This window comes from Mustela erminea, chromosome 8 (assembly GCF_009829155.1).
Source record: "Mustela erminea isolate mMusErm1 chromosome 8, mMusErm1.Pri, whole genome shotgun sequence".
Taxonomy (NCBI): Eukaryota; Metazoa; Chordata; class Mammalia; order Carnivora; family Mustelidae; genus Mustela; species Mustela erminea.
Window position 1 is genome coordinate 3,567,013 of NC_045621.1, and position 15,572 is coordinate 3,582,584.

At 33.3% G+C, this 15,572-nt stretch overlaps 1 protein-coding gene across 7 annotated transcripts in view; it reads left to right on the forward strand.

Annotated features, from left to right (window-relative positions):
• GLS (glutaminase) overlaps positions 1-15,572 on the forward strand; it is a 79,794-nt gene that overhangs the window by 24,164 nt on the left and 40,058 nt on the right. For 4 of the 7 annotated variants that reach the window (XM_032354212.1, XM_032354213.1, XM_032354214.1 and 1 more), the window contains exons 7-9: positions 5,641-5,699; positions 13,481-13,513; positions 13,605-13,663. In XM_032354212.1, the coding sequence (XP_032210103.1) occupies positions 5,641-5,699; positions 13,481-13,513; positions 13,605-13,663 (151 nt within the window). Of the gene's footprint in view, positions 1-5,640; positions 5,700-12,068; positions 12,119-12,655; positions 12,690-13,480; positions 13,514-13,604; positions 13,664-15,572 lie in introns of those variants that run through there. The other 3 variants (XM_032354216.1, XM_032354218.1, XM_032354217.1) reach the window with 3 other exon arrangements.

Genomic DNA, 15,572 nt, shown 5'->3' on the forward strand with positions numbered 1-15,572 from the left:
TATTGAAAGAGAGAAGGAGAGCATGAGTGGGGGGAAAGGGAGGGGGAGAAGCTGACTCCCCACTGCACAGGGAGCCCCACATGGAACTCAGTCCCGGTACCTGAGATCTTGACCAGAACCAAAGGCAGATGTTTACCCAACTGAGCCTCCCAGGCACCCCTGATAGACCTTTTTTATGTTTGGTTGCTTGTTGTTTTCTGATAGAAGTTTTAATTCTAAACACCAATCTATATATTGGTTTCTATATTTTAGTCTTTCTGACATATACTGTGTTGCTCATTCGTGATGAGTGAAGATAAAATCAAAGAAAGAGTGAAGGAGTTTAATGGTTGCAGTAATGGTTGTGACAAATACACTTTTGCAATTTTTGTTTGTGCTGGATAAAAATGAAATGTGCCTTATACTTGTTATTGTTTTTTTAATGAAGTTATAAAAATGGTATTTTCTTGGGGTGCTTGGGTGTGCGTCACCCAGTAAAGCATCTGACTCTTGATTTCTGTTGAGGTCATGATCTCAAGGGCTTGGGATTGAGCCCATAGTGGGTCTCCGTGGTCAGCAGGGAGTCTGCTTGAGATTTCTCTCTGCTTGTCCTCTGCCCCTCCGCACTGTGATCTTTTTCTCTAAAATAAACAAAAGTTAAAAGAAAAAATATGATATTTTCTTGTGCATCTCTGTTTGTTTTGAGAGCAATTATATTTTCTTACTTAGTTTACCATAGTCTTTGTGTCCTGATGCTGCTGTTGATTTTATGGACATTATCATAAACCAACAATTTCAATAAGGTCATCATATGCAGAGGAACCTTATTTATTAAGTCAATTGACATCCAGATTTAATATGGGAATAACTAGTATTTTTGTTCTATCAAGATAGAGCATTTTATAGGAAAAATTAATATTTTCCCATGTAAGCAAAATAGAATAACCTAGGTGGTTCTGGTGAATTGTGATTGGCTTTGAGAGAGGTATTTAAAGAATAGAAATGGGGGCACCTGGGTGGCTCAGTGGGTTAAAGCCTCTGCCTTTGGCTCAGGTCATGATCCCAGGGTCCTGGGATCGAGCCCCACATCAGGCTCTCTGCTCAGCAGGGAACCTGCTTCCTCCTCTCTCTCTTCCTGCCTCTGCCTACTTGTGATCTGTCAAATAAATAAATAAATATTAAAAAAAAAAAAGAATAGAAATGAACAAATACAGGAATTCAAATGTGAAGAAATATTTGAAAAACAACAAAGCAATAAAATGGGCATGGAATAAATGAACATTACAAGTAATACCTTTTTTTGCTCTGTAGCTTTGAGTTTAGAAATTATAATTTACTGACACAGTAATCTATAAGAAAAAAATCATAAAAACTTAGGGATTTAGCACTGGTTTATAATTGAAATATGAAGTTTAACAAGAGGTTTTACCTTGATAGTCTTTGATTTTTTTCCAAGCCGGTCCAGGAGTCTCAGAAGTAACGGGAAAATGAAGGCCTCACCGTGCCACTTCTGCATAGATTCTATGCTCTAAAGTTTTGGTTTTAAACTAGCCCCAGATAAAAACAATCTGTCCATCTTCTTCATACTTAAAACTTCAAGGGTAGATTTATGATGAAACTATACACTTCATATATGTCTGTGCATCTAGCATTATAAAATTTTAAAAAAATATGTGTGTTAATATTCTTCTAACTTTGTAAGATTGTGGTAAGTTAAGATTAATGTGAATATAATAAAAAAATACAGTACTCTTAACGTCAGTAGTTTTACAGTGTTCTTACAGCATAAAAACATTTTAGTCCTGTGGTGGAGAGTTGGTCTGAGACTTTCTGTCAAGAAGTAGGTTACTTGATGGACATAATCAGTTTTTGGAAACAGCTGTCACCTAGTGAAGTCTTTTTCTATCTTACAGTAGAAATTAGATTAATTAACAAATACTTACATAGCCTTCTTCCACTCTATTAACAGCTTGTGCAGGGTAAATGGATGTTGGTTCTTTGAGTAACTTATGTAGCTAATACTAATACTAAAGGATATGGCAGCAGTTAGACATCTATCTAATACGTGCAGACAAAATACAAACTCTTATCTTACAAGTGTGTAATTGACAGAAGCCAAAATATATATGTTGGTTTATATTGTGAAAGATTTGAGAAAGAAAAGTGTTGAACTAATTTACACGAGGAAGACAGGACTGAATTTTATATAAGAAGAACAAAGTTTGGGTGATTGGGTAAGTGGGCACTGCAGGATTAAACTTTATGTAGAATATACTTTAGTTTTTATATTGCCCTTTAAAATTCTAGTATAATACTTAAAATGTAAATATTCTTATCAAACTGAAATGAATACATTTTAGTTCTTTAGTGTGTACATTAGCAACCTTTGACTTAACCTCAGGTATGATCCACATCTTTTAAGGTTCGTATGCTTAGCAGTTGGAGAACTTTTGCTAGTGTAATATAATGCATGTTTAGTCACTTTGGAGAATAAATACGTGCTAAAATTAAACAGTTTTGTGCATTCTAGTTAAAAGTGCTCCTAACTTTCATATGTTGCCCTTGTCCATTTTGTCATTATACCAAGCTAATTTTTGTCATTACTTCAGATGGTAGATTTTATTAATTAGCTTAAGTGTTATTTCTGCTGTCATGAGTATTTTTTAAATAAAAGTTCTAAATAGAACCTTTCAATTCTCCCCTCCTGCCTAGAGTGGAGCAGGAAGCAAGTAGATTTTATAGTCATGGGTTTTAGACTGAGGTTTTAGACTGCAGTAATGCTGGTGTTATATTATAGTATCTGGTATATTTCCAAACATTGAGGTGTCTGGCTTTTGAGCCAAAGGCAGAGAGAGCAGTTGCTTACATCTGAAAATTGCAGCGTCATGCCATGAAATGGTCTAATGTTCTTTGAAAGGTCGTCTTAAATGTAGCTGATGTGATATTTGCAGAATATTTATAATTTAGATAATATTAAATGCACACATTTATGTGTTACCATTGGAATATACACATTAGCTGCCCCCTAAAGGCTCTAGAGCCTGAACATGATAATATCAAAAGACCATGAAAGGGCAGACACAGAAACAGCTACACAAACATAAATATAAACTAATGTAGCACAGGCTGATCTCTGTATTGTTTTCTGTCTGTATCTTTTTTTTTTTTCCAGGTGAATAATACTGGAAATTTTTTGTTTCTTGGCTCCCTCTTGCCACGTAGTACTTTTCTTTGACAGTAGTTGCTCTCATTTTGTGTGACCTAGAGGAGGCACACTTTTCTTAGTGGGATTTGGGATAGGTGAACTCTTGATTGTAAGTACTCTGATATTATACTAAATTTTAACATTTGGAGCCAGTCATCATCATGAGTAACCCAAAATGTACAGTGTTTAAACCATAGCTGCTAAATCACATTGTTGATCTTACATTGAGGGTAAACTGGTAAACTGTCATCACCTAATATTCTGTCTGTATTTGTTTAAATAAAAAAAATTTAATGGTGTTATTGGGAGATACTTCTCATGCCATATAATTCACCCATTTAGAGTGTAGAGTTCAGTGGCTTTTAGTGTATTAATAGGGTTGTACAGCCATTACCACAGTCCATTCTGGGACTCTTTTGCCCAAAATGATACCCTGTACCTATTAGCAGTGAGCATCCATTTCTCTCCCGCCCCTGGTGACTAGTAATCTATTTTCTGTCTCTATAGATTAGCTTGCTCGGGGGTGCCTGGGTGGCTCTGTCATGACTTTTTCTGCTCAGGTCATGATCGTGATCGCAGGGTCTGAGATCCAGTCCTGTGTGCTTAAGATTCTTTCTCTCCCCCCCAACCCCCAGCTTGCTCACTCACTCTCTTAAAGAAAAAGATGATTTGCCTGTTCTGGATATTTTATATAAATGGAATCATATGATGATATTTGGTCTTTTATGACTGGCCTGTTGTACTTAGTGTATTAAAGTGCTCTCATGGGGTAGATTGCATCTGTACTTTGCCATTTAAAAAAATGCATTGAAGAGCGTATGTGCTATGGTGAGAGCTGAGAAGTGTGTAAGCCTGACGATTCACAAACTGTACCCCTGGGGCAAATAATACATTTTATGTTAATAAAATAATAACAAAATAATAATAAAAAACAAAAAAACCCAATACTCTCCTATTTATGATTTATAAAACAAGACAATGATTAATAGAATTAGAAAAAAAATTGTTGAATAACATTGCATTGTATGGGTAATAATACCACAATAAAAATAATCACATTGTGTTTAGACATTCATCAGTTGACAGGACATTTAAATTGTTTTTCGCCTTTTGACTATTACATATAATGCTGCTGTGAGCATTGGTTTGCAAATTTTCATGTGCACGTATTTATTTATTTTCTATTTTTTGGTTATATACCTGGGAATGGAATTGCTCAGTCATATGGAAACTGTTTAATTCCTGAAGAACTGCCAGGCTGTTCTCCAGAGCTCAGAGCTATTTAGTTATAGATTACTTTTACAGAAGGCAACTTGCTTAAAATTTAAGGAGAATAATAATTATGTAGTTAGTGAATTCTGTTGAATTATCAAGTTAGATATGAATTTGTTCCCCCCAAAATAAATCACTACCACAGATAGATAAATTAGGAGTTGTGCTTTCAGATAAATGTTGTCAATGTTCTCAGGCATTAATATTTGGCATTTGTGCCATGCCATGAATGACAGGGTAATCAGTTGAGACTTGAAATTCTATTTGTTCTAAGAATTAAAAGAGATAGGATTTTGGATGAACTTAAATTTTAAGTATTTTTAAGATAAATACATCTTTATTGTCAGGAAATATAGAAAAGTAGAGAATATCATTTAAATCTCATATAATATTTTTATCATAGGTATATCCCTTTATAGTGTTTGTGTTTTCTTTTTCTGCATATGTATATGAGTATTCATAAAAACAAAAATAAAGCACTTTTTTAAAAAGATTTTATTTATTTGATGGCAAGTGCACAGGTAAGCAGGCGGTAGACAGAAAAAGAAGGTGAAGCAGCCCAGCAGAGAGCCCAGTGCGAGGCTAATCCCCCGACCCCAGGATCGTGACCTGAGCCGAGGGCACATGCTTAACCAACTGAGCCACCCCGGTGTCCCCAAAATAAGGCATTTTAAAAAGCAAAAGTGGTTTCATACTAGATGTGCTGCTTTCAAGGTTATTTTTTAACAATATTATTTGAGTGCATAAGGGTGTGCCATTTACATTTAAGCATTTCATGTGTTTTACTTCATTCAGAAATGATGACTCACTGAGGTGTTGATGTTCTTTATTACTCCCAACATACAGTGGGAAAACTGAGGCACAGCGAAGTTCAATTACTTGCCTACGTTCAAATAGCTAGTAAATCGTAGAGTTAGGAAATTTTGATGTACTTTTATACTGCTATTCATTGTCTTTCAATACATATGAATCTTTGTTTTCCTATATGATTATTATAGAAATATATTATTGGTTTGATAAGTAAATGACTTAAATGCATTCTTTCACCCTCTCTTTCCCCTGCCAAAAAAAAAGACTAACGATATCTTACATAAAGAAAATAGATATATATTCACAGTAAATACCTATGCATCATGGAAAATGATATCAAGTATTTGAAATGATGCTGTTTTTATATTTTACAGATAAGCCACACAATCCTATGGTAAATGCTGGTGCAATTGTTGTGACTTCATTAATAAAGGTAAAATGTTGACAATTCCTTTTAACCTAGTAAGTTTTTAAAAATAACTAAGGCATAAAGATGAATCTTGGATTATTTATGTAGAACTATGAAAAGTTTTTTTAAAAATCTTATGGTATAAAGCTAAAATTCTTATTTATTTAAAAATAAATAATACAGTCTCAAGGACGAAATTAAAAAACAGATGACTCACTGTAGAGTTACTCAGTTACCCTTGACCTGAAGATCTGGCAAAAATTCAAAAAGAAGTCTGCTGAACAATAGGCACAGAGGTTTTTCTTCTTAAAGTTTTGATATTTTTTTCTTCCCTTTCCTTTTGGCTCTTGGAAAATAAACAGATGTAAACACAGTTAAAAGCGTTTTACTGTTAACTGTTTGTCATCAGCATATGTAGGAACAAATGTTTTGGTACTTTGTTAAGACAAAGTACATTTACCCTTGAATATTCCGAAGTCCTACTACTCTCAGGAGCTACATTCATGATTTTCATTTGAACTTCTTTCATTTGTTTTGCTTATTATCATAACTAAAATAAGTAAGACTTATTCCAATTATTAAGTTATATTATTTTTCTTATGTATTGTTTTACATTGTATGTTTTGATTGTTTTAGTGTCTGGTTTGCCTTAATAATTGGAAGCTCTAATGTTGTTTGGAATAAGTATTTGAAAATGATTTGAGTGCGTGATACTGTTTAGATTTTTAATTTCTAATTATAAATTTCATTTATATTCAAATAAATCTCATTTATGTTTGGAACACTTGTATACTTTCTTCAGTGAATCTGTGTTTATCTCTTCCAAGCATAAAAAGACACAGCAACATGGCTTTGTAGATGCATTAGTGAGGATGGGATACCCCGGTTACATAAGAAATATTTGGGCCTTTGGCCCAATTAATAAAAATATACCTAATTTCTATACTGGAAATCCTTTTTCGTAAATTTTATATGTTCATGAGAAAAGGCTTTCAAATAGAAGACTACTGTCATAAGAATTATGTATGTTTAGTTGTTATTTTAGGACAAATACTTTATAAGCATTGGTCCACTTAATCCTTGTGACTCTAGTGAGGTAGATATTATAGCCAAGGATTATTCTTTAATGTAATTCATTTAGAAGACTATGAAAATTTTTATTTTGCCCATTATAATATTTAGCTATACATAACTGTTTTACCTAAGATGAAAGTCGTCAGTTTGAGGTGAAAGAATATTTGTTTATTGTAGAAAATTATAATACAAATCTGTGCTAGCCACAGTCCTTCCTTCAGGTAGTTTGCTTACCTTGTAGTGTGAGATGGACACAAGTATAAATGGGTCCTTACAATGAAATTCAGTGAACACTGCGATGAGAGAAAATCTCATTAATAATTGTTTAGATTTGAACAAGTAACAAATTAGAAGTAAAGAAAGTTACAATAACACAACCTACGTATTAGTGCTTGCTTGATGAGAAAAACCACTAGAATGGTTCTGAACCTTTTTTGGGTCTTCCCAGAAAAATGTTCACTTAATGATGATTTTATATCAACTAAGGAGTTTACAGACCCTTCAAACCTGATCTGTGAGTCCAAGTTGAAGAACTCTTATGTTGGAGAAAGAGTAACATAGCACACCAGTAATATTTTCAGGAAAGGGCATGTATAAATGATTAAAGGAAGCTTTCCTTAACTGCATGCATTTAAACATCTTTTGTTTAATGATTCATGGGTTTCATATACTATGCTGAAATGCTGCATGTAAGTGCATGTCTGGTCACATCACAGCATCACTTCCTCCGTTTCACTTCCCATGTGCAGTCATGAGCCGTAAAAGTCACATTGAGCCACATTAATATGAAACAGTGAAAAAAACGCATATACACAACATAAATGTGGTTCAGTGTCCAACAGTGCAAAAGTTTAACTGAGTCATCTTGTATTTATAAATTTGATCAGTGATTTTAAATATATAAACATTTTTAATTTACTGGCAAAGTTGAAAATGCAGCTTTGGGATATAGTTCATATTTAAGGTCACTTTCTTGGAATGTTTGTTTTGTTTTTAGAAGTGTTTCACAAGTTTCTTTCTCTTTCTTTAATGAAGTTCATCTAGGTCTTGGAGGGGTAAGCTTCATCTCCCTCTGTAAAACTGACTGTCCCAGAATGTAATACTTCTTTAGACTGTTTTTTTTTTTTTTTTTTTCTAAAGAATTCAAAACTCCTCTAAAAATCTGTATGTGATCTGTGAAGGTCGTATGATCACATATTTATGAATTGGTAATCGAAACTGAGGTAACAAAACCGTAGCTGAAAGGGTCTTCAAGTTTAGCCTACTTACTTTATGCAGCGAGGAAGCAGGGACTAGAAAGGGATTGACAGCAGCAGAGCTGGGCCTGAGCTAAATCTGGTTTGTTTGCACTTCATTACAGTTCACTCCACCATATTTAATGTAGGTGTTTGCTGCTTCTCTTGATGACATCTTTGTCTCTACCTAGCATGGTTATATTGTCCAAAAAGCAGGAATTTTATTTTCTTAATTTTAACTGGCTCAAAAGATAATTTATTGGCTTAAAAGTCACATCTGATTTTTAGTGGGTGTAATACGGTCATTCTTTGGACATTATTCAGTACCTGCTATCTGTATGGAGCTAATGATTTCTCGGGAGCTTGCATTTGAGTATCCAAAGTGTGGATATTTAACCATGGCTACTAGATGTGAATTTTATTTTTTAGCTCTTGTAGTTGGTTTTTTTTTTTTTTCAAACTTCATGTGGTGCTATTACAACCTTCTCCTCATGTTAGTCTTCTCCCACCCCACCCCAAAAATTAAGTAGAGTCTTTAGTAAGACTCTTTATTTCTTAATTTTGTAGTATTGATATTTTTTCCTTGTAGGATTGGAGATGATCCTCAGGAAATGGGGGAAGAGGCAGAGCAAATGTTCAAAAGGATTAGCAGATTGTGGAAAAGAGGAGGATTTGGACAGAAGGAACCTGTTGCATAAATTCTTAACTACTAAACTTATAGGAAAACTCCAATATTTAAAATTTTAAACAAAGCTTATATAGGTAAATACCTTCAAAAAAACCAAATGTCATTTTGTACTTAAAATGCACATAATTTAAACGACTATAAAATTAATACCTTTTATTTCTTTGTGGTAACTACTAAGTTTAAAGGAACACTTTCTGATGCAGTTTGTTTTATCTGATGATGGTAATATGGTTGCTTTGTTTAAAAGGAAGAGTAAAAATAAATTTGAAAGGAGCACAGTTAACTCTGGATGAAATAGCAGTATATGTATGTAATTTTTTTCTTTGCAATGGTAAAAACTTCACCTAGATTTAGTTTGGAAGTTAAGATCTTCAGGTAACTTAAGGGCTGGGGTGGGAAAAGAGGACAACAGACTTGAAGAGAGTCGCCGTAATTCTGCTTTTGTATATAAAGGTAACGCATAAGTTACATTTTCTTCTGTGTTTATGTCTCTCCTTATTCTGGTGGTATTTTCCAGTTTTTGTCATTTAAAGAAGCCTGATTAAAAAAAAAAATCAGAAATATTTTTAAATTTAAAAAATCAGATTTTTTTTTCTTTTTAAAAGACAATTCAATCATTCTCCATGAAAATAGATGAATTTAGTTAGTATGTATGTAGTGCTCAGTTTGGTTATGTTAGCAGCAACCTTTTGGATGTGCTTGTGAGCCACACTTTTAAGGTGGTTTATGGCTCTGGGGAGCTCAGGGTGATGCCTTGGATTTGGTGATTTTATTGTGTTATTTTATTCACTCCAGGTTTATATCAGATTGAATTGTTTGAGGTTTTTTTTAATGAAAGGCAAATAATTTATTGCCAACAGAACTTTTTATATTTAGGGTTAATTTAGATAATACTAGATTTAGAATATTATTTTTTACCTGTAATATCTACTGTGACTCCTCAAGTATTATTTAGCTGTAAAGCATTTTCTGTGGTAAGATTAAACTAAGAGTATTCTGTAAAATCATTTTCAGTTACTTATTTTAGCCTCTTTTATGCCTCTTTCCTTTGCAATTGCTAATTTTCCATTGGCTTTTACACCTCCATACTTTATGAATGAAATCAAGTGATATACTTACAAAATAACTGATTAATGCATGGACTTCAAATGAATCATTTTTATATTAAATTTATTAGCGTATATCCCTGTTAATAGTAATATTTTCACCTGTGTCTTAATGTATAATTCATAATTGAATTCAGGAGTATGTTTGTTATAAAAACAGGCTATAAAAACACTCCACCATGGTTATATTAATTCTTTTAACAGCCAGTGTTAAACAGCCTGTGCCTGTTTATCACATTTTCATTCATAACGTTTTCTTTAATGAAATGGAAATTCCTTAAGTTAGTGTAGGTATGTTTACAGAGAAACTAGTTTGTATACTTTTCTAGTCTCTGGATCCGATTACTACTGTTTTCAAACAAAACTTGGTTTGCTTTTTAAAAATCCTTTGATCTCCAGGTTCCTGTAAGTCTTTTTTAACATATGAAAATCCCTTTAGAAACTTCCTTTATCTCTACCCTTGGACACAATTTAAATGTATATTGTCAGTCACTCCTTGCAGTTACAGTGCAGCTCCTTCTGCCCATGAGGACTGTCCCCTTCCTTTAATAAAAACACTTTCTCACACACACCAAAAGAAAAAAAAAATTTTCATTTGGTGAATGTATTTTCTCCAATTTATTATTATTATTTTTTTTAGTTTTCCTAGTGTACTTACTATGTATCACTATAACTTTTTCTAGAATTAAAATAGCATATCTAATAATGGTTGTAGAGTGACTTAAAACTGGTCTAAGCGTATTCCTGTTATGGGAATTTTTTTTTCAAGAGATAAAGGGGCATTAATAGTTTTAAGACTATCAGTTTCCAAATTTCAGTTTTCATATGTGTCTTTCTTAAAATTAGTCTGCCTTTGATCCAGATATTTCCTTCCAGTTTTCATAAGAAGGCATACTTCTCATGCATCCCAAATTTTACTATAGTGCACTGCTTTAGGTTGTAAAAACCTCTTGGGCACCAACAAAAAAGAACATTTTGAAATATTAGAGTCAGTGGTATTGAGGATATGAATCATTGCAAAGAGTGGAACAACCCTTTGTATACGAGGTTGTTCCTAGGTCTTTGGTTTCAACAAAATGGACAGGATCTGATCAAGTTGTTAGTGAGAGCATGAAGTGTAAGTTTAAAGGATGGGTTGACTTTTATATGTAAAGAGCCTAGTGGTATTGCTATAACAAAACCTTCCCTATCTCAATCTACTCCTCTGTTGTCAGCAAGATTTCTCAACTCATACATCTGGAAAATTTTAAATAGGAATATTTAATTTCTTAATTTTAGCTGTAGAAAGTAACAGCTGTAAATTAAGATGGGACATTATTAACAAATAAACATTTTTTTCTTCAAATTTTTGTGAAAAATTTCAAACATATACAAAATAAACATGATAATATAACCAGTCCCCAGGTACCCATTCCTGGCTTCTAATTTTCATAACATCTCTTCTTCCTCCCCTCTGTACCCCACTACTAGATAATGATGATGGATTTTGTTTTTACAGTTTACATTTTTGCTTTTGGGGGTTTTACTCTAGTTTATTTTTTATTTGTGCTTTTTCTTTCACATCTTTGCAAATAAACTTTATACAGTTTTTTTGTTTGTTTGTTTTTAGAAATTAACATTTTGTAATGAAATATATCCCTGAGATACACCGAATTCTCCTGAGAGATACAGGGGCAAATATATTTTATTGACTTAAATTAAATACTGTTTTCAGGGTAGATAGTAAGAACAAACATTAATCAAGTGCTTTTACATTTAAATGGGGGAAGTTTTGGGGAGAGACTTTCTTGGGTCAACAAAAATCAGTGAGATACTTTATTTTACTTGTTTATATAATCTGCCTAGGACATTTCAAATGGCTTATCCAAAATGTTATATAACGATTGACGTTCATAAATACCAGTTGTTTTTTAAAAACAGCATAGAAGCAAAACTCAGTTGTGCTTTAATTTAGTAAGCTGCAAAGTACACCAAGCATGTGACCATAGTCTAGAGTTGAACGGTTTTTTTTTCTGTTCTTTTTATTAAACATGACAGCTAAATAAAGCAAATTTGTATTTGTTTTGTAGGGACAGTTTAGGTCAGAGAATGAAAGTTCAGTATAACCTGTCTATTTTACATTGATTAATTGTATAATGGTAATTACCCATGTAACATCCCAATGCAAATGCTGACATCATTTTCCAAAAGAGTTGTGTTTTTTTTTTTGTTTTGTTTTTTTGGTTTTTTTTGTGCTTTCTCAAAGGTTAAAAAGGTTTTTGTGGTTTAAATGTTGTTACATATTTTACAGCATTAGGATCTATGGAATATTTTGACAACTGCAACAGTTCAATGAAGTTGGTAATTTCTTCTTTTAATTATTTTTCATTGAACACCTTTGGACTTACATTTCTACATTTTGAATTCTGGTGTATTATAAGGAAAGAAAACTTAAAATATGTCAAAAGGCACTTTAGAGAAAATACATAGATAGTGATTACAATATGGCTGTAGCTAAATTATCCTTACCTTGTTTAAGCTTTGCTAATGCCTAATTTTGATGAAATAGTGTGTTCTTTTCAGCTACTGATTGTATATGTGATTGACATCCTTTCTTAAATAAGTTGATTTGTAAGGTTTCATGGATTATCAGCCACATCCTAGTCCACTTGTAAAGTGGAGAATGAACCTGGCTATATTCAGTTAAATAATTCTGTGGTACAGATTTTCCCCCTCCTAATAAAATTTGAAAGTGTAATGTTTTAGAATTTTTGAGGGTAAAGTTAAAAAATTTGTTTAAAAATTTTTAGTTGTCAAATTATTTTAAACCTGTTTTGAAAATTAGAGATGTATTGTTTCTTTTGGGTGCACATCACCAATTAATACGTTTGATTTCAGATCTACATCTTACTGCTTTGTAAACTTCGCCGAGGTAAAATGAAACCATTTGGCTACTTGAACTGATCTACGTTACATAGGTTTTTCCAATTGACATTGCAGTAGCTGACATACCAGAAATAGCAGTGACGAAACAATACATCTTCCATGCTCTGAATTGGCATAATGCTAAATTCAAATGTAGCTAATTTTCTTAGAGACTATGGAATATATGTTTTCTTAGTTCAAGTATTGTTAAAACATTTGAGATGTGAAAGGTAGAGCTTTCTTTACACTAGCAGAATGTATTCAGAATGTTTGCATATACTAGGATTATAAAAGTTTAGTTAGTTTTGCAACGTAACTCATTTTTCTAACTCTAATACTGGTTTAAGATTATTTTAAAAATATAAGTAGATCATTCTAAATTGAAAACCATAATTTATAAATACTCAATTCTTTTCTAAGGGTGAAACTTTATTTTAAGTTTTTTTAAAATATGAAATTAAATAACATACATTCTAGAATATTGTGTGTTGTCCTGAAAGTTAAGGGAACTTGGGGTAACTAAAATTCTGTAACTTTTGGTTGGGTAAAGATATACTTAAAATAAAGCATTCCCTTCGTAATTCAGATCCATTCTCAACATATTGGTGTTAATAAAAGAATATGTAGAAAGTTTATGTAAATATTAAATTATTTTAGAGTATTTCCTAGTGTTAAGTACTAATGCACAGTATATTAATCATAATGATAGCAGTTTGAAATTTTGGTACTATATTCACTTAAAACTTAACTGTGGGGTGATGCCGATATTAACATTTATTATGTCTCATTTCTTTGCAGCAAGGAGTGAATAATGCTGAAAAATTTGACTATGTAAGTGCAATATGGAATTCAGTTTTTGTGCTATATTTATATTCCTTATGTATTTGTTTTTTGACTAGCACTTTCTAATTTCGGTTTATAGGTGATGCAGTTTTTGAATAAGATGGCTGGCAATGAATATGTTGGATTCAGTAATGCAACGTGAGTCTGATTTGTGGCCTAAGTTTTTTATAATAGGCCAGGCCTCTTTAAATTAACAAACGTAACTAGATTATAGAATTCTATTTTAAATGCTGTCTTGTCCCACTTCTCTCCCTCCTTTTCCCACCCCTCTCCCTGTTGTAATACACAATATACTTCGAGTTGGTCCTAGGGTTTACTTCAGTGAGTAAATAAATGCTTTCAACAGTTTTGATACACTTCTTGTGGGTAATTATAGAGTTAGAAGGGAACCCAACTGTACCTTAAATTACTGGTAATTAGGGATACCTGGGTGGCTCCTTCGGCTCAGATCAAGATTGCAGGGTCCAGGGATTGAGTCCCACACCCTGGTCCTTGCTCAGCAGGGAGCCTTCTTCTCTCTCTGCCTGCCGCTCCTCCTGCTTGTGTATTCTCTCTCTCTCTGACAAATAAAATCTTTTTTAAAAATTGCTGATAATTACTGTTTTTGTTTTTTTTTTTGCCTGTGATACATGTTTTATGTCTCTCTCTCTCTCTTTTTAAAGAATTTATTTATTTACTCATTTTGAGAGCAAGAGAGCATGTGTGAGCTGGGGTGGGGGCAGGGGAGCAGAGGGAGAGGGACAAACTGACTCCGGGCTGAACGAGGAACCCATCTTGGGGTCAGTTCCCATGGCCCTGAGGTTATGACTGAGCAGAAAGTAAGAGTTGGACACTTAACTGTGAGCCACCCAGGTGCCCCAGTCTTACCTCTCGCAGTTTCTCTGCCTGGCTAATTTGACTTTGACCCCAAGTTTTAAGTTTTGAAATTGGCCAGTCTACAGAAAAATTCAAAGAATAAACAATGAATATCTGGATATTTTCTGATTAATATTTTGTCTCATTGGCTTTTCCTCAACCTCTTTCTTTAAATAGAGGTATTTAAAAAGATGTGTATCTCTCTCTATGTGTACATATATGTAAATATACATGATTATGATGGGATTATTTTCCTGAACTAATAGAACAACATTTCACCCTTAAATAACTCAACGTGTGTATTCTAAGAATAAGGACAGTCTCCTACATAATCACAACACCATCAACAAATTTAAGGTCATTAACATTAATTTAAAAATATCTTCAATATGTAAATGTCCCCAACTGTCCCCTAAATGCCTGTTATAGCCTTTTTACCCCAGGAATTAATTAAGGTTCATGCAAGGCATTTTTGTCTCTTTTGCTTTATTGAAATGGAAGAGATCCTCCTGCCCTAAACCCTTGCTTCATAAAATTTTATTAAATGGTTTTCTTTGAGGAGTGCCGATCACTTTTTTTACCAAGTAGGAATTAACTAACTTTCTCTGTGAAGGACCAGATAGTAAATATTTCAGACTTATGGGCCATAGAGACTCTGTTTCAACTACTCATTTCTACTGTTTTGGTAAGAGAGTAGCTATAGACAATATGAGGTGGTGTTCCAAGAAACTTTATTTATGAAAATAGGCAGCAGGCTACATCTGGCCCATGGGCTATAGTGGATATTTTCCATTTTGAATAGGTCTGTTGTTTCCTGTGGTTAGATAAAGCTGAAACAGTTTTGTCATGACTGCTAACTAGGTGATACTTTGTACTACATGTTTCAGGAGGCAAAAATTTTCTGCTGTACCAACTTTTATTCATCTGCTTAAATATCTTTTCCCAGAAGTTTTTCGTGAATCGCATCTCAGCTCTCTCCTGTGGTCTCATATTACCATAATTAATTGAGCTTACTCTTTGTCTCTCTGTCCTGTCACTGCTGTTAGACTCTGATCTCCGTTAGACCTGGATAGAATATCTTCCGGTTCACTTTTGTATTCCTGTTACCTGGCAGATAATAGGCACTTGATTTAGTGTTTGTTGAACAGAGCCAATGCTGGGCAGAGTGGTCATTGCTGAGTAGTTACTGCAC